Raw genomic sequence first — 22699 nt, forward strand, 5'->3', positions numbered from 1 at the left:
TTCTTAGTTGCCGACTCACTATGGTTGCAAAGGGAGCTAGTGAAAGGCGGCCCAAGTGTCGAAATTCGCGATTTCGGATCATCTCCTTCACCACTGATGAGGATTCCTGATGAGGGATATCCAGCGACCAGGTGTGGGGTAGCCAGCACTTCGCGGTTTGTCGACGAGGTCTCCGGTGCATGGGAAGATGTGGAGGTTCCGAGGGCTGCTACAATGGTTGAGGATCTCATTGTAGCCGGTGGCAGTTCGTTGCGGCTGACCATGGGTCGAGGTGTAGAATCTCGATCTTGCCGGATAGCCGAACTCTCCCCTATTTTTGTGATGAGCGGGAAGGCCGTGGAGGATGTTGGGTATGTTGTGGAGGGTTCCCAATGCTGTCTTGTGATTGCCTTGCTTGTTGAAAAAGGTTTCGTCCATGCCCGTATTTCCTGCATCATCTCCATCATTATTTGCTTGTTGATGGCAATCTGTTTGGAAATAGACCCCAACATGGATAGAACGCTAGGTTCTTCCGTATTCCTATTAGATCGAGTGATCGTCATTGGAAGCGCTTGTCCGAGGAACGGTGGCTCTGATACCAGCTTGTTACGATCCTTCCTCGGCTATAGGCTCTGATACCAGATTGATACGAACCCTCTTTTGGTGCTATGGCTCTGATTCAAGATTTATACGATCTTGCACGGAATTTTGAGATCAGATCCCGAAATATCCCGCCGTTGGATCGCTGTGAAATTTTGATATGTTGTAGGCCCGGAAAAGAGCTTTCCAACGGATCTAGTTTCAGGCGAATCGGAGATGGGGATCTCGAAATATCGTTCGTTTAGTGGACGAACGTCAGGATACTCTGTTTTGGATTCCGTGGATGAAGGCACGAAATCCTAGGTAATGGTGGATTGTGGAGGGCCGGTGTTGATGGGGTGACACCGGTGTAAAAGTGATGGTGGAAGGGTTATGGATGATGGAAAGGTTAGGGATAGCGATGGATAAATTGGAAGAAGGGGGAGAAGAGGGCCACTCCTAAGGGACTAGGGTGATTGGCCTGTCGAGGGAGATTAGAAGCGGCGTCGCCGGGGAGATTGAGGGAACGGGAGCGAAGAAGACGAAGGAGGCAAGGCAAACTCAATTCTCAATAATCAATAATAATTTTGGTTGCCCTACACATACTTTTATAGGCTAACCAACAACTCAATCTTATCCTAAAACACAATCTTATCCTAAAACTCAATCTTATCCTAAAACTCAATCTTATCCTAAAACTCAATCTTATCCTAAGGTAAATCCAAACTTGAGACGATGTCGGTGAAGTCCGAATCGTATCAGTCCTGCATCAACTGAGATCTAGTTCAAAAGTAAGTCTTAAGTGGCTTTTCTTCATAAAAGTGTCATTTTCCTGTCTCAAGTTAGCCTATGGCACACACATCATGCACATTTTTAGGATCTTTTCATTGAAATGCATATTGGATGAGGCACATCGGTGCCCCTTACAATACCTTGTACCACCATAACCCACCTTTCGTAACTCTACTAGTAGTTCTAAAATAAAGATAAAATAAGACAGCAAACTATACAACTTTAAGTAGTAATTGCCAACAAGAGAAAAGAAAAACTTACACCACAAATTGTAGAACTTTTGATCGTCCCGTAGCTGAAATTGATGTATCCAAATGCCACTCATTTGAGTTTACCTATCAATTTTATTGAACAACATATGAATCCCTTTGAATCTATGAGAAGTATCACATAAACATCAAAATGGAGGAAATTCATGATATCAATAAATTCTACAATGCATACATTAATATCAAAAGAGTGAAAATTCATGACATCAATAGATCTTTATTATGTCACAATGTTATAATATAATCTTGAGTAGGTCTTCAAAACTCTTTTACCTTTTTCTTCTTGATTATTTTGCGCATTTTCTTTTGTCTTTAGAAATTCTTCTACCTTTTCCTTAGAATAATGCATCTCTCCTGATTAACTCACCATGATTTTTATCAAACAAATTTCAACATGCCCCAATGATACAAGGGAAAACTCTACATTTATCATGCTGACAAGATGGTTGTGTGACTCATTCTCATCAAAAGGAAGAAGCATCTATCTAAGTTAATTGAGCTCTAAATTCAACTATCACATCCTACAACTTTGTAGATGACAAACTTTCAAGCTTGACTATCAAAAAGCACAATCAGGTAACATGTATCTCATTGCTTTCTATGAATGAGACAAAGGTATTAATGATTACAGCATTTAGATTTAACACGGAGTATCTAGAGAAATACTAATCGAGGTTCTTTGCTAGGCTTAGCAAGCGATATACTATCGATTGACAAGAGTGAAAACCCTTAAGATACTAAAAAAGCGGTAGGAGGATAGAATGGTGTAGACCTAGCAATACCCGATACGTAAGATCATGGTACAATTGTGAGCCGAGGCCTCGTGTGGGGAGCATCGGGATGTAATGCCAACTCATGGTAAAAGCGATGAACCTACAACTAAGATCCAGGTTAAACAATCAGTCAGTTGTTTGTTAGGTGATAAGCATGCCAATTCTACCGCTAGGGTTTAACCTCTATCTTAAAAGTATTTAGCTGGGAATGAATATGGGTGATAGTCGATGGACCTAGTGTTGAATACAATATGTGACCTAATAATTGTATTTTGTAGGATGATGTGACATTTACTTCATCCTTTATTTATCATGATGGGTAAATCATGTGTGATATGCATTATATATTGCCATGCTAGGGGTACTTGTTGAGCGTTAGGCTCATTCATTTCGATATGTGTTACAGATGGACTATAGTTGTGGTAGGAGCCAATGCAACAATTCACTTAAAGGGGCATTACACCCTTTTTTATTGCCTATCATGTAGTAGTGATACGAGAAGGGGCATATTTTCCCTTTTGTTGTATCTTATGTTTTAACATATACTTTTATATTAGGAGACTCTACCTGCTTTTATGTTATAGATAGACTTGTGGCCTTCAAGCCCTTCTTCAGTTTTCGCTATTTTGGTGTTATTAGATGATAATATTTATGTTGATAGCCTTTCCAACCTCTACGTGGGTCTAACATGAGAGCAGCCTCATGTGAAGGGCAAATGGCGAGCCTAGGCTGTTTCAAAGAGTGTGACGGACGAATAAACATTCGGCAGAGTTTCTTGTAGCATGGGATGCGGGCAAATGTTTATCGATATATCCAAGCAAGCGATAATTGCCAAAGGAACAAGTATGAATGCGTCATGCAGCCGTTGCTGATTCCAAATCATATTTAAAAAGATATCGCAATGGATTCTATCGAGGGTTTATCCAACTCACAAGGATTCAGTCATCTTTCTAGTAATTGATTGCATGTCTAAATATAGGCACTTTTTGGGACTCAAACACCTATACACAACCATGTTGGACGCCTAGGCATTTGCCAAGAATTTGTCCACTTGCGTGGAGAGCGACGATCAATTGTTTTGGATAGAGACCTTGTTTTTGTTAGCAGCTTATAGCACAAATGTTTTTGTTTGCCGAGAACCAAGTTAAAAATGAGTACCACTTGTCATCTACAGAATATAGTCCTAAATTGCTACTTAGAAAATTATCTGCGTGCTTAGCGGGAACCCTTTCAAAGCAAGGAGCGAAATGGTTTTCTTAGCGGAGTTTTTGTGTAACACATCCTTTCAATCAGCTTGGCAGATCACACCTTTTGAGGTAGTGTATGGCCGACCGCCACCAACTATACATCACTATGAATATGGTTTATACAAGGGTGGCGATGGTCGACCAAGAGTTAAAAGGCCACGATTAGATCCTACATATTCTAAACAAAAACTTGGTGATTGCACACAACTGGATGAAAATCCAATAGGACAAACATCACCGAGAGCTAGAGCTTTAAGTGGGAGACTAGGCTTATCTAAAGTTGCAGCCAAATTGGTAGACGTCGGTGCAAATGCGAGCAAGAAAGAAGTTGGCAATGTAGTTTTATGGGTCATTTTAGGTCATTGAACGAGTTAGACCAGTAGCATATCGTCTACGCATTCTAGAGTAATCACTCATTCATCCGATGTTCCACGTGTCCCAACTTAAGCAAATAAGCATTGAGTAGCGCAGTGTACCACAATTATCCAAGATTACTGAGAATGAAAAAATTGTTTTGGAGTCGAATGAGATCCAGGTATTTCGCTAGGTCAAATGTTGGGGTGTCTTAGTGGAGGAGACGGTAGTCCACTGAAAAGGATTACTATTGGAGGATGCTATGTGAGAGGTTTGAGGCTTTTAAGGAGCTGAAGTTGAGGTTTTTGCATTTGAACTTTAAGAACAAGGTTTGTCTTCAAGAGGAAGAGAGTGATATGACTAGATGTCTAGTCGTTCTGTTCTAGTTCATCTATCACAGGAGGTGATGGTATCCAATCAATGGAGACGGTTCAAACCAACGATGGTCGTGCCAATGGCACGTGCCGTGTCGTGCCACCATCGGCACACCCCACCATGCCAATGGCACACTCTTGCATGCTAGTGGCATGCCCCCACATGCCATTGGCACATATCTATAATACTTTTAATAAATTTTTTAGGATATTTAAAGATGTTTTTGGGTCCTCAATATGTCAATCTTTAGATTTTGGTCTAAATATATGTATTAAAAATTTAAAACCTACATTATAATGTTTTATCTTTAGATTATTTTTGTAAATGACTTATTTTAGGAAAAAAAAAAACAAGCTTATTTGTATTCCTCAAAAACCCCGCCCATATCATAGTTCAATATTTTTTGACCTACTACTGGCCAAACTACCTGAGCACTAGGTCCAGTGTAAGTAGGATCAGAGGTAGATCTTTGCCTGCTAGGCAAGAGGATAGCAAGTTACAAATTCTATCTCGGTAGGACATATATTTCTATTACTATGAAATTAATAAATAAAAATAAACTAGTTAATGATAGAGTTACCATTATTCTTGAAGATAAAGCAACAATTAAATATAAATATTATTCAACACATATTATGATTGAAGATATTCATTAAAACTAATATTAATCATTGAACACTCTATAATATCTAGTTGAACGTAAAATGACAAGGAGGATCAAAGACTTCATTTGTCGGAATAAAAATAACACAAGAATGTTGCATTAAATACTATCAATATTCTTCAAAACTCATTCCTTGATAGTATTGCTCATTGTAACATCTCACATAGCCTTCAAACAAATAGAAAATTTTATAATTCTCTTATAATATAGATATTGAACATGCACGAAAATGAACGTCACCAAGGGGTGAAAACGGGTCGGATTAACTCCGATCCGACCCGCTATCTGACCCGATTCGGATCGGATTCGAATAAAAAATTTCTATCTGATTCGAATACGGATTCAAATACGGATAGAGTTTTTGAAAATAATTCGGATACGGGTCAGATATATTTTTCGGATTAGGATACGGATATCGGATATCCGTTTACCCACATTTTTAAATGATTTACAATTTTTAGTTTGCTTATTTAAATAGTAAATATTAATATTATTACTAATAATACGTTATATATATTTATAGATATTAATTTCTCAAATTGTATATATTTGACATACAAAAAATTTATTTGTTGTAAAACTCTTAATATTTTTATGTTAATTATATCTAAATAAAATATTATAATTCTTTTAAATTCAATCAATATCCGTTTAAAATCCGATCCTCTATCCGAAAATTATTCGTATCATTTTAGTTAGGATATGGTTTTAAATTTTGCTATCCGTCTAATATCCGTATCTGAATCTGTATCCGGATTAAAAATATGGATTCGGATATAGATTAAGCACTATCCGATCCATATCCGATCTATTTTCACCCTTAACGTCACCAAGTAGACATAAATACACTATAAGCATATGCAGATTATGGATATAGAGTATAATAAGAGTGTTCTGGTTATGGTGAGTGTGATTGATATGATGATAATATAATGAACTCATATTATCCTGTGGGTGCACCTCTCCTGATATTTTGCTACTTACAGACTCAAATCATTTATACTCTCTAAAAAAGTTATATAACAAAAATGTGTCTCATACATTATCACTGAACTAGACTGAGTATTGTTATTATTACCATCATCATTATCATCTCTACTCTCATTATTATTAATTTTATCTAAGTCTTATAAATGATCAACTGATTAGTTAATCTGATAATTATTAATAAAAATAAGAAAAATTAAAAAAAAAGGCTCCACATGACACAATGATCAATCAACATGTGACCATACTAGACGACATACAGCCGTGCCAAACCGACACGCTGGACAACACACAATCGTGCCGGTGGCACGGCTCAGCACGAGGGTGTGCCATTGGCACACCCCGCGCCAAGTGCTATGCCATTACGGGCACGGCCATCCATGGTTCAACGACATGCAAGACATGGCGACAGACACAAGGGACGGCTAAGAGTTGGATGGTTTGGCCAAATTAATCTGATTAATCTATTTGTCACTAAGTCTATCCTTAGTGAATGAGTCTTTAGTTGGTTTAATTAGTCAATTTGGATTTAAGTCTCTTTGAGTTATTGGGTCAAGTACAGTTTTTCCTCTATTTCTTCTCTCTCTAGGTTGGCTGTACTAACCAGGGGGCTAGGATTTGTCGATTTTGTTGTTCTTTCTATCACTCAATAGGTAAATTATATAAGCATAAATAATTGTATTGCTAAATCACATATGCATCTGCATATGTGCCAGCATACTGCATGTGTGTTATGTGGAGGCTTGACCACCCGCATACCACGGACACTTCTGACAATATTAACTGTGAAGTAATAACTCGATGGAAAACTATGGCCCGAAAGAATGTCTTTTGTTACTTTTATTGTTATTCAAAAAGTCTTATGTTACATTTTATCGTTATTCTGCTCATGGACCTTTGTAGATCTTGAAAAACTATTAGCTAATGCATGTAGAATATTCAAATGATCACATTTAATTTTCATGTCATTTTTTCATGGATTACTCATCTAATGCAATAATAACAGAAAAATTACAAAATTGGTTATCAAGTTTCTCATCCTGCAATATTTCTCTTTAACTGATAAAATATTAATTAGTAAAATAACATTGAATATATTTGATTTAAATGATAAGGATAGAGATAAGTGCATGAAATATGAAATATATGTAACATTGTAATACGATAATAACCCAGAAATGGATCAAATATCTTCTGTAAAGCAAGTTAAAAACATACAAAGAAAGGAAGGTCTCCCAGACTAAGTGTGTAACAATCCAGCTTATCATCCCAAGAAGAAATTGATGACTTCGGAGTGTGGTATAAAATCTTGAAAAAGAAGCAATGGATTAGTAGGAAAAAAATGAAGCTCTTTGGAAACATAAATAAAGAAAATAAAAGATAAATGCAACAACATATGATTGAAGTTCAGTTGTATTTCACATATTCACAACTGAAAATGAGCTCCCACCTGACTCTCTATGCTTATGTTTGCTATTGGTGCCAAGGCCTGTACCACAGGACTTAACATGGCCTGGCCTATCTTTTCAAACTCCCTGAACATAGAAGGTATAGTTATCAAGATACTAAATAATTAGAGGCAAGAAGTAATTATCCGTATAAAGACACACATTATGTAATATGCATATGTTTCTTTCAAGAATCAGTGAAATTTTTGAATAAGAAAGCAAAGGTTAACAAGAATTGGCACCTCATTACTTGCCAGGGGCCACGGGTATCAAGAAGAAATAGAAGGAAAAGCTAAATAACCATTTTATTTTACTGGTTAAGAAATTTGCACTCTCTTATATTAATTGGCCATCTAGCTGTGAATTGTAAATGAATAAGTGGCCTTGTTTAGCCAAGCAATTTGGACATACGCAAGTAATTTTGTTGGTGCCATGTAATTGCACAATGAGATAACAAATCCTATCACTTTCAAACATTACCTACTTTACAGTATATCACATTTCAAGCTTTTCTAGGGATAAGTTTAATCTTCAGAAAAAGGTGATTAAGTGTTGGAACATTTGTCAGTGAATTTTGGCTCATACATTTCAAAAGTTTGTATGTGCCTTTCTTATCAGAAAACATTTAATAAGATCTGGCATTCCATATGCAGAATAGAGTATGTAGATCCAACAGAAAAGAACAAACAAACTTCCTACACTTTCCTGTTCCAAATTCTTCTACCATTTTCAGCTAAGCAATATGCTTCTATTTCCAAAAGGTAGAATCAAGTTGCTTAAAAGAACCATAAAATTACTAGGGATGCCAATAATTTCATGTAAGGCATGAACCATTTTCAGAACCAGAATTAGCTCTAATCACCAAATTGTTAAAGCCCAAGCTATTTAATCTAACTACACTGCTAGATCTCTGTAGAGAATCAGCAATTTAACTAAAACAAAGCATAGGCATTTCTTGCGTGCCACCAAGACAAAATATAGTTAATGCAACACATGGTAGTGAAAGGGAGTGATATTCTTTTTCTCAAAGTAAACAAAATTAGATGTCAGCATCTTTATTATCAATAACTACAACTACTATAGATCAATAGGAAGATCGCAATATGAAAATGAAAAGTCACCTGAAAACAGTTTGGCAAGGAACATTAAACTGGAGATAAGAGTGACTAGACCAGGACTTGACTTTCTTGGAGAGAGAGAGAGAGAGAGAGAGAGAGAGAGAGAGAGAGAGAGAGATTGATGAAAAGGAGCTCTGTAAAGGAACAGAGTGAGAAAAAGACCAAAATTTTTATGACCTCCTGAAGTAAAAGCACTGGAAAATTGCAGGACGAGTAGGATAGAAATGAGTTTTGCGCTCATACAAGAGGTTCTTTAGATGGATAGAGAATTAAAAATTCTATAGGGGAGGTAAGAAAAACTAATAAAAATGAAGCATTGAAAAACTTCCATAATCCATATTACAGGATTGGTGGTTCAAATTACAACTTAATGTAATAGGGGAAAATTCTAAAACATTAGACCACTGCAATATATCCAACTATATATGCAAGCTAACTGTAGTTATTTGTACTTGTGTCCAATCCTCTAGCAAATCTCATATTCTAACAAATTTGTCAAATGTTAAATATGAATATCACATATGCATAGGAGACATAGATATGAATGTCAGATATGCATAGGAGACATAGATATGAATGAGATGACCCATAAGCTATCCTATTGATTTATTTGCAAGAAAGTGCCTCCGATTAACAACAAAGGTTTCAGATTGTACTCACTTGCATATTTGTGTATTTCCTACCCAAGAAGCTTCAAGTCGACAAAGAATATGGCCGAAGTCTATGTGAATAGTTGTTCCAGTCCTTTAGAAAACGCCCTCCATTGAGAGACGTTTAATCAAATGGAACTAGAAACATGACGGCAATTTTCTACCATTTTTATTCTTTCTATTAGTTTATCCATATACTCTAATCAAGTACTATGAAAATTGATTAAAATAAATAGAAAATTATTGATTAAGATAAATGGAAAGTTGTGTTGCAATATTTATCATGGAATAAAAATCCAAGAACATTGAAAAAAAAAGCTTTATAAGAAATGAGAGCTAAATCTCTAGAATATAGAGCTATGGCTGATAAAGCTGCAGAGAATGGCCCAAATGCTAGTGAGATATAGAGATTAGAAGTTGTACTGTCTTTATTTATCTCCACTGACTTGCTGGAGAGGTAAGCATGTGCTTAATTTGAGATGTTATTCCTTATATTGACAATTAGATCTATGTGCTTTAATGGTGTCCATGTCCACTTGGTAAATTATTTGTATCATATCAACTAATGGATTGACTTTCTAATTTTCTATTTTTATAATGGCATTATTTGATCAGGTAATCAAATTGCTTAATGACTTTAGGGTACCATCCTCCAAATACTGATTATTGCCAACCCTTTATGCTTTCTTGCAATATTAAAGTATTTTGGTACTTCCCGCTAGCTTGATACTCCTGTTTGAGCAAAAGAGAACAAAGAATAGGAACCCATCCAAACATCTTCCTTGACTCCTATCCACCTCACCATCTTGGTCTTAGTTATTTTCATTTGCAGTCTTCACTCTTTATAGAGAGCACATGGAGAGGCATAAAAGAACAAATCAAAAGAGCATCTTTCCTCACTATTAAACTTAGCTATCAATTTTTTCATTCTTTTCTCTTCTAAGTTTTTTGTCACTGTATTATCTGTTATTACAGTTTGAACCATTCCATTATGTTAGCATTATTTTATTTTTTTCAAATAAGCAATACCCCTTAGTAATTTATTTCCCTAAAGCGTATATATTATTCCAAAATCAACCTACAAATTTATGATCTTCCAATCTGATAAATCCTTCTGGTTTCACTATCATTGTAGCAAAATCAGTTGCTTTATCTGAGTTCATTAATTGATTATCAGCTAGAAGTTGAGCTACTCACTGAAGCATCTCTCTTATGCTATATAAACTTGCTTTCAGAACTATTTTTTAATTACTTAAATGTTTACATGCATCATTCTTTGTCATCTTTTGGTTAAGTATTTAAGCATCTCCCTTATGCTAACTCTATAACTCCAAGCATGCTTCATGCAAAATATACCTATATGTCAAATTAGCCCTAAGTTAACCCTTTTTCTGTACTATAAGTACAATGAGAGATCTCCAGTAATAAGAATAATATGGATGTGAACTTAATAAAAAGTTTCATGGAATGGAAGAATAAACTTTATATATCTTCCTCATTCTCCACAACTCAAACTTAAATAGTTCTTCCCCATCATACTGCCATCTATGACATATCTCTTATATTCACAACAAAATAGAGAAAAATTGCATAGATATTGACAATTAAAGAAGAAAATTGAAAATTCTATCTTTTTCTTTATTTTTGCTTACCAATCATAAACCCAGTCATTAGGATCAGCATGCAACAGACTAAATGAAAGAACAACGCTCCCATCTGATCCAACCGGCATGAACTCTCCTTTCCCCCTCGCCATCTCGCCATCAACCATCCCACCATTCATGAAAAACTTTACAAATATCTTTCCTATTTTTGAAACCGCATCTGTCTCATCAGTCCTCCCCACTATCCAAGCATGTCGATGCTTCCCAATGACGAACTTCGCGTCCCTCTCATCAGCCTCCTCCATCACAACCACAGTGTAAACTCTCCCACCACCAGACCCCAAACAATTATCTTGTCCTCTATTCAGAGCCGAGTTCAGTAACTCGTCGAAGACCTCATCGCCAACATCGGCTAATTTAGAAAAACCCAGCGCACCACACTTCCAGAGGCACTCGTCAGTTGCGCCATTCTGGCTTTGCGCACAGCCCGTTCCCGAATCGACCGTCACCGAGACACTAAAGTTCTTCCCGCAGCTGCCACAGGAGGGGTCGTCGTGGCCAATTCTTCCGCGCATTTCTTTGGAGATCAAGGATTCAAGGCGATCGGCGAGGGAAGGGTCGGGGTGATGGCGATCGGAGCGGAGGAAAACAGCATGGAAACGGCAGGGGATGGAGGGCGGATTGGATTGGAAGCGGTAAGAGAGGGAAGAAATGGAATCTAAGGGGAGAAGAGAGCGGTAGATCTCTGTGGATTTCAGTAGAAATGGGAGGCCTGGAGAAGTTAGAGAGAGAGAGAGAGAGAGAGAGAGAGAGAGAGATTTAGAATTATAGTTGGAGAGAGAGAGACCCTAGAAATGGGAAATAGAGGCGGAAGGAGAGGGGATTGATTTACCTGAGAGGAAGGAGAGGAGGACGGAGAGGGTGAGGAGGAGGCGCTTGATGCCAGGTTTAGTACTCCGGCGAGTAGAGTCGCCGCCCACTCCGACGCCCGTGCTTTCCGCCATTGGTGTAGCTGAGGTGATAGCTTTGGAGATGACGTTTAACGGTGAATCTGCTAGGAGTTGGGGAGTCCGGGAGAGCGAGCGAGGTTTATCTAGACCTAAAAACGTCCGATTAGGGGTGTTGAATTGAAAATAATTTCGAGCATCGATTTTTTATCAGTGTCATTTTAATTTAAGTTCATTTTTAGCTTTGAGTCTAGCTGGAGCTTAAAAAAGCATATTAATAAGCAATATTAAGCCTAATAAATTCAAGCCGAATTTCATGCATTAACCACTCTAAGCATGCGAGAGGAAAAAGCACTATGAGCTCTGACGATGGAGTAGGGAAAGAGCCTCCCTCACCAGCTTGGGCCAAGTCAACAGGAGAGCGTGAGGACCTCAAGCCAGATCCTGGGCTGCGATTGCTGCAGTTGCTGCAGGAGTGGACGGCCAAAGGAGCTGAACGACAAGATCCTAGTAGAGATATTAGCTAAACTGAAGAAACAAACTGAAGACTGCGTTATCGTGGAAGCAGAGGTGTTGGATAGATGTAGAGAGAAGTGGAAGAGATCCCTATTTAGGAGATTCCTAGGAAGGGGTATCCCTTTGGAGAGACTCAAGAGCCTATTGGCCAGGTTATGGCAAGGACTAGAGGGGTTGTCGGTTTCTGACATGGACGAAGGATACTATATGTTCAGGTTTGACAATGAGAAGGATATAGAGTATGCTCTCCAAAACGAGCCCCGGATAGTAATGGGGAAAGTCCCCAAGTTGATCCCGTGGAGGAACAATTTTAGACCTTCCCTATTGGCTTTCGAAACTGCTCCAATGTGGATCAACTACCAAACCTCCCAAAGGAGTATTAGGAACTAGAAGCTCTAATCCTAGTGACGACGTACTTTGGCAAACCGCTCTATGTGGATGAAATAACTCTAGACCATACTTGAAGTCAGTTTGCCCGAGTATGCATAGAGATAGACCAGTCAAAACCTCTCAAGACAGCAGTGTGGTTAGGGATGAAGGAGGACGAGCTGGAGCAATGGGTGATCTATCCCAATGATATGCTATAATTGTGGAATGATAGGGCACAAGCTAGATCTCTACCCTATAGGAAAGAAAGAGAGCACCAAGCTAAAGGAAAAATCAACACAAACTAAGAGGAGAGAACTCAACAGAACCCGACAGAGAATGGAACACCACTAGTGAAGAAAGGGAAGGGCCCCCGTTCGAACTCTCACGCCTGCCCAGGTGGAGGAGCAAAAAGCGAAGGGCATTTGCTTTCGATGCGATGAACATTTCACCCCCGGTCATCGGTGTTCCAAATCGATCAGGAGTGTAATGCTCATCAACGGTCTCGAGGATGATGATGAGGTTGTTGATGATAGAGAGTGTTCAAAGGAGATCTATGAGGAGGCCGTTGAGGAGGAAACGGAGGAAGATATCCAAGCTGAAAATATCGATGCATGCATATTCAAGACTTCTACACCGAGGACGTTACGGGTAGACGGACTCGTTAGAAAATATTGTGCGCACATCCTCATTGACTCAGAGAGTACACACAACTTTCTAAACAAGAGGTTAATAAGGAGATTGAGTTTGGATGCTGAACCGACCACGAGGTTTGACGTTGCTATTGGAAACGACACGAAGCTTAAGGCAAAGAGCTTGTGTCGCCGGATTGGTATATGGGTGCAAGGACACGACATCATGTGGACTTGTATCCATTGGCGCTGCGAGGAGCGGGCATTGTCCTTGGCACTCAGTGGTTATAAAGCTTGGTACCCATCACTTTTGATTTTCGAAGCATGTGGATGAAATTTAAGCAAGGAAACAAAGATGTGCGGCTTGATGGCGTTCAATCTTCATCGATTCCAGCGATGCAGCTGATGGTGGGGCTACCATGTGCGAGTGATTTAACTTATCTTCTTCAATTATGACTAGTAGGAGATGAGCCTTAAATGAGTCTAGACACTACCATCAAGTTGTCTAATTTATTGGACAAATTTTGTAACAACTCGACCTTAAAAATAAAAAATAAAAAAATAAAAAATAAAAATTTTGGGCACGTTGTGGCCAGCCACACTGTGGCCGGCCTCATGCCCATGCAAGCTGCATGAGCAACTTACGTGGGGGGTTGCCATGCGCCCTAGCTGCTGTTGTCGCAGCCAACCGGCTGCGGCCAACTGGCGCGGTGGGCCTCGTCGCTATCGCTGGAGCCCCCTCCTCCACCGCCTTCCCTCTCTCTCTTTAAATCTCCCTCTCTCCCTATCTATGTCTCTCTCAGTCTCTCTCTCACTCTACTCTCTCTCCACTCTCTTTCGCACTGCTTCCTCTCCTCGTTGTCAACGTCGGCCTGCCGCCACCTCCTTGAAGTCGCCACCACCGGTGAGATCCCTCATTCCCCCTCTCTTTCCTTTTCTTCCTCTCTCTCTCTCTCTTGCCCCGAGCTTGGGCTCATCGAAGCCGAGCTGTCGGCTAAAGGCCGACCGCTGGCTGGCTAGCAGCGGCCGATGCCCTCCTCACCGGCCCGGGTCTGCACCTCCCTCTTCTTCCTTCCCTTCTTCTCTTCTCTTCTTCTTCCTTCTTTCTTCTTCCTTTCTTCTTCTTCTTCCTCAGCTGCTTCTTCTCTTCTTGTTTTTCTGCAACAGTGCTGGGCTCGGCCCAACACTAGTACTAGTAATCCCTTATTCTTTTTAATTTTATTATTTATTTATTTAGGTATTTCTGTCTTAATTTATACAAATAGATTTAGACATTATTTATTTTAACAATAATATATATTCATAATTATGATTATTGTTAATTATAATTAATTAATGATTAATTAGGTTATAAACTATTACACATAAATATAGGTAATACTTATATTTATTTATTTACCTATATGTATATTAGATTAATAGATAGATTTGTAAATTATAATTATTAGATTTATATTCTAATATTCTTATGATATACATTTTAAGTAATTCTATTAATTTATTATATATTGTTATTTTTGTAACAAATAAAATACTAGGCTTATGTATTTATTTATTATTTTTATAAAGTAATCTCTAATTAATCAAGATATAATTATAGTTAGGTTTTCATCTATATTTATATTTTATTTTTTATCTGTAATTAAAAATCTAGCTAGTTATAAAGATAAGTAGAAATTCTAAAACCATCTAAATCATCATATATTACATGAACGGATTTTAATTAGATGAACGGCTAACTTCATGCTATTTAAATATTTTCAGACCCCGAACCCCTTATGTGAGACCCCGTGGACCCTAACGTTGAGTTGATGTCTGACTGACGGACGTGAGAGTTGCGTGGTTCGTGTCTTCTGATCAAGAGTGAGTAGTCTTATCTTTAGACGCCTTTCTCAAATTAGGATATATTATATATTATGTACAAGCATGTTTTGGCTTTCAGCATGATTATATAACTTTATCTAAAAATGATTATAGATGAGCATATTTTTATCATGCATATGATTAGACTGATCTTGGATATGAGTATGATGATGATAAATAGAGATGATTAGAGATGATTATACTGTTATGATTCTATATCAAGATGATCTCTAGTATGAGTATGCATGTGATAGATTAGCAGGAGTATACATGTATTAGCTACATAGTTGGAGACTGCATTGTATCATTTTCTCTTAATTCCTATTCCACCTAAATTTCTATTATGCATTGACTTGTTATCATATTGGATATATGCATATGATTTGTCATTTAGAAGGAAAGCATGAAATATGATTGATAGGATAGTTGATAGAAAAGCGTAAGGATACCCAAGTGGGCGCGAGGGTTAGGACACGCTTGGTAGATGATTGATTGCTCGACATAGTCGCAATCCTGTAGCCTTACGTCCGAGGTCGTTAGTCTGTGTGCGCAATAGACATTCGGACATATGTCGTTCGCTATGGCATATGTGGCGAGTTATCCTTACGAGTTTTCTATCAGCTAGAAGGGTGTCCGGTCTGGATAGATGTTGATACCATTAGCGGATGGCAGAGTATGCTCTGAGCCTTCGGGCATAATGTTGAGACCGGGTACCTAGTGTTGACTGTGCACAGTGGTCTAGTATGATGATAACATATAGAGTTGACATTGATGACTGAGATGTTGAGAAATGCATATGATTTTCATTATCATCTGATTACCTAATTATCGAGTGATCAATATATATCATATATGTTGCATTTAATATCATAGCATGATCATGATCGGCATGCATCATGTGTCACATTTGAGAGAGAGTTATGATAATTATATGACATGGAGATTTATTTATTCATTGTTGAGGACTATATACTTTTATCAATTATGACATATTATTTACCTTTCATTTATGTATTATTGAGGACACATTCATATACTTATTCATGACATGATGCTCTTTCTAATTCATATTATCCAGTACATGATTTACTCTCTATTTGACATCACTAATTCGAGGTAAGGTCTATTCACTAAACCTTTTAGCTCATGACTCTCTTTATTTTTTTTCTAACCCCCTTAGATATGTGGTATGTGATAGCAACTTGAGATATCTTGAGAAGATATTTTAAAGTGATGATGAGGTAAGCTATAGATGCAAAATGGTATAGATGATAGTTTATATAGAAATTGAGTTGTACTAGTATTTGATATTCAAAACTCTTTTGTATTAGACGATAATTTGTATAATACAAGTCAAATCATACTGTACTCTTATATTAGTTATTTTAGTTGTATCTTGATGGTTTGTTGTAGCCTATGTGGGTCCTACCAGATTATGTAGTGGTCTAGTGTATATTATTGTGGACTTAGATATTCATATGTTAACAGATTTATTTGGTGTTGGATTATGTGAGTATGAATATGTTAGCAAGTATTATTTGATGATGTCATGATTATATGTGCACAGAAGTGTATCTGTTGCATGACAGGCGTCGCCTGACCTGTTGCGTGAGCCACGTGCCTATGTCGGATACAAATTTGCTGGACTATTTGAGGAACTAAAGAAGTTGTCAATAAAGAGAACGGCGGACCATCGCATAGAGATTATGCTCAGGGCTGCACTAGTGAATGTGAGGCCATATCGATATCCACATGTTGGAGCAAGGCCTCATTCAACTAAGTCATAGCTCATACTCATCGTCTATACTATTGGTATGAAAAAAGGACGAGACATGGTATTTTTGTGTTGACTATCGAGTACTAAACGCTATTACCATTAAGGACCGATATATCATTCTAGTTATAGAGGAGTAGCTGGACGAGCTTGCAGGGGCGACTATATTTAGCAAGCTTGACTTGAGAGCCGGGTATTATCAAATTAGAGTTCACCCGGCGAATGTGCACAAGACTATATTTCGGAATCCGGATGAGCATTACGAGTTCAAGGTGATGCCTTTTGGTATCATCAATGCTCCAGCTACTTTTCAAGGCCTCATCAATGATATATTTCAGCCTCTATAGCGAAGGTATATTTTGGTATTCTTTGATAACATTTTGGTGTATAATAGGGCTGAATTAGAGCATTGGCGGTATTTGGAAAATGTGCTAAATTTGTTGAAGCAAAACCAACTAAAGATCAAGAAGTCCAAGTGCCTACATGGAGTACCACAAGCGGAGTATTTAGGCCACATTATCTCAGCGGAAGGTATAGCGGCGAATCAGATCCAGAAAAGGTAGCATATATGTCCACTTGGCTTCTTGCAACTACCACCACAGGATTGCAAGGATTTTTGGGGCTGACCGGATATTATTGTTGTTTCATTGCTGGGTATGGCAAGATTGCTGTTTCTCTCACTTCTTTGTTGAAAAATGACTCTTTTAGATGGACAGATGAAGCCACTACAGTCTTTGAAAAACTAAAAACAGCAATAATGACGGCGCCTGTTTTAGCACTACTAGACTTCACCAAAGAGTTCATTGTGAAATGTGATGCATCCGGAGTTGGCATAGGAGTTGTACTAATGCAAGAAAGACGTCCCATAGCCTTTCTTCGTAAGGCTTTATCACAAAAATCTCAGCAATTATCGACTTACAAGAGAGAGATGTTAGCAATTCTGCATGTGGCGACAAAGTGGAGACCTTATTTGATCGGTAGGCGATTCATTATCTGAATCGATCAAATGAGCCTTTCATAATTTACGGGATAGCAAATACACACTTTGGCACAGCAAAAATGGGTCACAAAATTGCTGGGGTATGATTATAAAATCCAATACAAGAAGGGAACGAAAAATAGAGTGGCGGATGTATTATCGCGCCAACCTGATACCGCTAAGCTTGCAGCCTATTCTTTACCTACCTTTCCCTTCCTTGACGAGCTGAGGTATGCATGTACATCTGACCCAGATGTTTTGAGATTGTTAAAGGAGGTGATGGATGATCTAGAGTGCCATCTAGAGTTGGAGAATCGAGGTGGTTTACTACTGGACCGTGGATGCATTCGGATGCCCGCAAATGATGGATTGTGGTGAAAATTATTGGAGCACTTCTACCAAATTCTAGAGGTTGGTCATGAGGGTGTCTTGAGGACTTATAGGAGGATATCACAAAGTTGCACGTGGCTAAGATTGAGGCAGGATGTGAGGAGCTTTATCCATGCTTGCGAAGTCTATCAAAGGGCTAAGGCAACTATATTGAAATCGGCTAAATTACTTCAGCCTTTACCTATACCGGACTGTATTTAGGAAGATATTTCTATGGGTTTCATAGAGGGTCTTCCACTAGTATGTGGTTATTCCGTTATCTTTGTGGTGGTTGATAGATTGAGCGAATATGTGTACTTTTTGGCATTATCACATTCATTTTCAATCAAGTCAATGGCTAAAATTTTTATTAGAGATATTGTTCGGTTACATGGCATACCACGCACGATTGTCTTGGATCGTGATCGTGTATTTATGAGCAACTTTTGGATGGAGTTTTTCAGATTACAAGGGATTCGATTGAACTTCAATTCAGCCTAGTATCCACAGACGGACGGCCAAACTGAGGTGGTTAATCGAGACATTGAGCAGTACTTGAGATGCTTTGTTGGAGAGATATCGAGACGATGGTTAGAGTTCTTACCATAGGTGGAGTGGTCTTACAACACCGCCTACTATAGCAACATTGGCATGACTCCATTTGAGGTGGTGTATGGGCGCACGGCTCCAACATTACGCGCTTATGATCTAGTGGCATCTGTAGATCCGACAAAGGTGGACTTAGCTTTGATGGATAGAGACGCCACATTGAGGAGGTTGCATGCCCATCTTAAACTTGCTCAAAACCGTATGAAGCAAGTTTATGATCATAGTCATATAGAGCAAGAGTTCAACATTGGCAGTTGGGTGTTGGTGAGGGTGCAACCGAATCGACAGGTGACCTTACGTCTGATGCGAAACCAAAAGTTAGCACATCGCTACTGCTGTCTATTTTGGGTGTTAGAGCGTATTGGCTTGGTTGCATATCGTTTGGAGCTACTAGAGAGGTCAAAAGTGCATCTTGTTTTTCATGTTTCATTGCTGAGGGAGTGGATTAGAGATTATGAGGTCATTGGATCAGTTATACCAGAGCCATTGGAGGAGACAGAGATCATAGAGCCAGTTTATGTACTTGCTAGGCGCCAATGATGACATGGTACCAGATTAGAGATGGAGATTTTAGTCGAGTGGCTTAGCAAGTCATCTAATGAGGCGACATGGGAATTGGAGACGAATATTTTGGAGCGTTTTCCTAACTTTTTCATGTTGAGAACAAGGTGGGGAAAACGTGGTGGGCTGATACACTTAGGGTTTTTTCTTATTGCATTAATTATTTATTTTTATTAAAATAAATATTCTATAAGTCGCGTTCGAATGCCTTTGTAGACATCTGCATTAGGTTCGCAAATACAGAGAACATGAAATACGCGTTCAAATCCCTGTATCGCGTTCACACATACAAAGAATGCCTTTTGTGCGTTCGAACGCTATTAGGTGCGTTTGAACGCAATCGACGGGAATCTTTTAGAATTAGGGTTAATAATTGTATTTTGGCTTATTGGCTTGCCTCTATAAAGGTGTGGATGGTAGCTAAAATCATAATGCTATTGTATTATTGATTTCTTGCCTCCTATCTTCTCTCTAATCTATCTACCCTAATCTCCCTCCTCCCTCTTCACCAACCTACCACTTCTACCATTGGTAAGATCTCTCCTAACTTCTAATCTCCCTCGTCTATTGAGTCCTCCCTCTTCTTTGGAATCTCGACCACTTTTTTCCCTTCGTCTTAATCACTTAAACAACATCACCCATCCACCCTCATCTTCATTATCATCCATAACCCTAACATCCACTCCACTTGTCACCACCACCATGATCTATAATATATTATATTTTTGTCCTAGTTTTATTTCGAATTTGCAAAGGATGTATACAAAAAATGTAGATCAGAGAGTTACGGATCGATTCCACTTAGTTTCGTAATTTTTTGATTACGGGAGAATATTTGGTGAATATTTTTCCTCGGTTGCACAGATTACTTCCTATAATAAATCCATATCTTGAAAGAATTATTCCATAGCCCTTTCATTGGTATCAGAGCCTATCAATTTGGTACCGTAGAACCTATCAAAGACTTGTATGATTAGTGCAGTCTATGCCAGCAACCATCTGATGGAACAATGTAGCTTGTGGGAGAAACTTCTATGGCTCTCGGCCATTGAGATTCCTTGGATGGTGGCTAGGGATTTCAATGCGTACCTCAGCGTCAATGAAAAGAGGAGCCAAGGTGCAATGGAGCTTGGCCCGAAGTCGAAAGCCTTTGCAAACTTTGTCAACTCCGCAGGGCTATGTGACATCGAGTTTGATGGCTTGCCTTACACGTAGTGCAACAACCAGTGTGGGGATCGATGCATCTGGGTGAGGTTGGATCATGTGGTCGTGAACACGAGGTGGTTAGGCCTACATCCGCTTGGCAGGGTGGCCCATCTTGACCACGCAACATCTGACCATGCACCACTTCTTTTCACTATCCCTCTGTCAAGCCAGCAGATCGCTCGCCATTTTTGCTATGAACTCTTTTGTCTTGAGTATAAAGATAGTGAACACATTGTTGAGGATGTGTGGGCCCCAAGGGGTAGGGGAAACTCCATGCATGTTCTCATGCATAAGGTTTGCACGCTCCAAAGAGCAATGAGAAGGTGGAATAGAGATGTAGTTGGAGATATTGAAGCCAAACTTGTGGAGGTGAGGAAGGAACTTGAAGCCTTGGAGGAGATGGATGCGACGACTGGCCTAGATGTGGGTGGGTTGGGGAGGCTTCGAAGCCTCTACCACCATAAGACTGCACTCAGTAGGCAGATCAACGTCAAGTGGCTGCAGCGTGCTCGACTCAAATGGATGCAGGGGGGTGATAAGATCACTAAGTTCTTCCACCTTATGGTGTCTATCCGACAACACAAGAATCGAATCTTGGGCATCTTTTACGAAGACAGGACCTAGGTCAGTGACAAGGAAGGGGTGGAGGCAGTGTTCAAAGCTTCGTACCAAAAGATATAGGGGCCTTCGGAGGGTAACCCCTAGTGGCCGTCCCTGCCTACAATTTCCCTAGAGGAAGTGGAGTAGTTGATCAGCCTGATGATGAAAGAAGAGATCAAAAGGATGCTCTGGAGCTTAGCTCAGGGTAAGGCACCAGGGCCGAATGGGCTCCAAGTGGAGTTGTATATTAAATTTTGGGCGGTGCTGGATGACAGACTATGCACAGCAGTGAGCCACTTTTTCAGGCATGCATCTCTACCACAGTAGTGGGGCAAGACCTATGTCACACTTATCTCGAAGAGAGACTCTCCCACCCAAGTTAAAGACTATCGGTTGATCTCCTTGCGTAATGTTAGCTATAAACTCATAGCTAAAATTTTGGTTGATCGATTGCAAAGGTTGCTCCCTTGGTTGGTTGGGCCAGAACAGGTGGCGTCTATGGTCGGTAGGGACATCACAGACAATACTATAGCTGCTCAAGAGGTGGATCATTCAATGGCAAATGACTGACGAGCTCCGCCGATGATGATGTTCAAGATGGACATGGAAAAGGCCTATGACATGTCAGTTGGGAGGCCATGATGCAAACCCTGTCCTGCATGGGCTTCTCAATGCAATGGTGCTTGTGGATTAGAGCATGTATCACCTCTCCGACGTTTGCTTTCCTTATAAATGGTGAGCCGTCATCGTGGCTAAAGACTTGCCGCGAGCTACAGCAAGTAGATCCTCTTTCCTTGTACCTATTCATCTTGGCCTCGCAAAACCTATCTAGGTTGCTAAATGAGAAGATGGAACAAGGATTACTCACAAGCTTTCAAGTGGGGGAGGCTACGCTAACCCATTTGCTTTATGTGGATGATCTTCTAATCACGGTTCAAGCAATGGAGTCAAATGCTAGCTGTGTGCTTGATTGCCTCACAACCTATTCTTGGCTAACCAACCAAAAAGTTAACATGGAGAAATCGAAGATTTTCCTAATATGATTCGGACTTCACCGATGTCGTCTCGAGCATGGATACACTTTAGTGATGTCTTTTATTCTTATTTTAGTGTTTAATTTATAGAAAAGTAAGTTTTCTGTATGTCACATTTGAACGCACTCCTGCATCAGGTTCGCAAATACAGAGAGTACAAAATATGCATTCGAATGCGGTTGTGAACGTCTGCATCACATTCACACATACAGAGAACACAAAATATGCGCTCAAACGCGATCGGGCACGTTCGAACGCGATCGGCAAAAATCTACTATTTTAGGGTTAATAATTGTTATTTTTGAATTGTTTAGTTAGCCTCTAAAGGTGTGGATCCTAACCATGGAATCATAATTGAATGAATTGAGTTTTGCCCTAGTCTCTTTCGTCTTCTTCTTTTGTTC

At 39.2% G+C, this 22699-nt stretch overlaps 2 protein-coding genes across 2 annotated transcripts in view; one reads left to right on the forward strand and one right to left on the reverse strand.

Moving 5' to 3' along the window:
* Nucleotides 1-12304, reverse strand: part of LOC140768229 (uncharacterized) — a 38005-nt gene extending 25701 nt beyond the window's left edge. Inside the window, exons 1-6 of the mRNA XM_073108425.1 lie at nucleotides 12183-12304; nucleotides 11732-11938; nucleotides 10888-11611; nucleotides 7470-7554; nucleotides 7238-7327; nucleotides 1612-1685 (exon numbers count right to left, since the gene is read on the reverse strand). Of these exons, the coding sequence (XP_072964526.1) occupies nucleotides 1612-1685; nucleotides 7238-7327; nucleotides 7470-7554; nucleotides 10888-11611; nucleotides 11732-11843 (1085 nt within the window). The 5' untranslated portion in view covers nucleotides 11844-11938; nucleotides 12183-12304. The remainder of the gene's footprint in view (nucleotides 1-1611; nucleotides 1686-7237; nucleotides 7328-7469; nucleotides 7555-10887; nucleotides 11612-11731; nucleotides 11939-12182) is intronic.
* Nucleotides 12305-20457: 8153 nt separating this feature from the next.
* On the forward strand, nucleotides 20458-21285 carry LOC140768398 (uncharacterized). Its single transcript, XM_073108661.1, has 2 exons — nucleotides 20458-20666; nucleotides 20886-21285. Exons 1-2 carry the CDS (start codon nucleotides 20458-20460, stop codon nucleotides 21283-21285), a joined length of 609 nt encoding a protein of 202 aa, XP_072964762.1.
* The last annotated feature ends 1414 nt before the right edge of the window (nucleotides 21286-22699 follow it).

Source organism: Typha angustifolia, chromosome 10 (genome assembly GCF_048772165.1).
Source record: "Typha angustifolia cultivar Huaian chromosome 10, ASM4877216v1, whole genome shotgun sequence".
NCBI classification, from domain to species: domain Eukaryota; kingdom Viridiplantae; phylum Streptophyta; class Magnoliopsida; order Poales; family Typhaceae; genus Typha; species Typha angustifolia.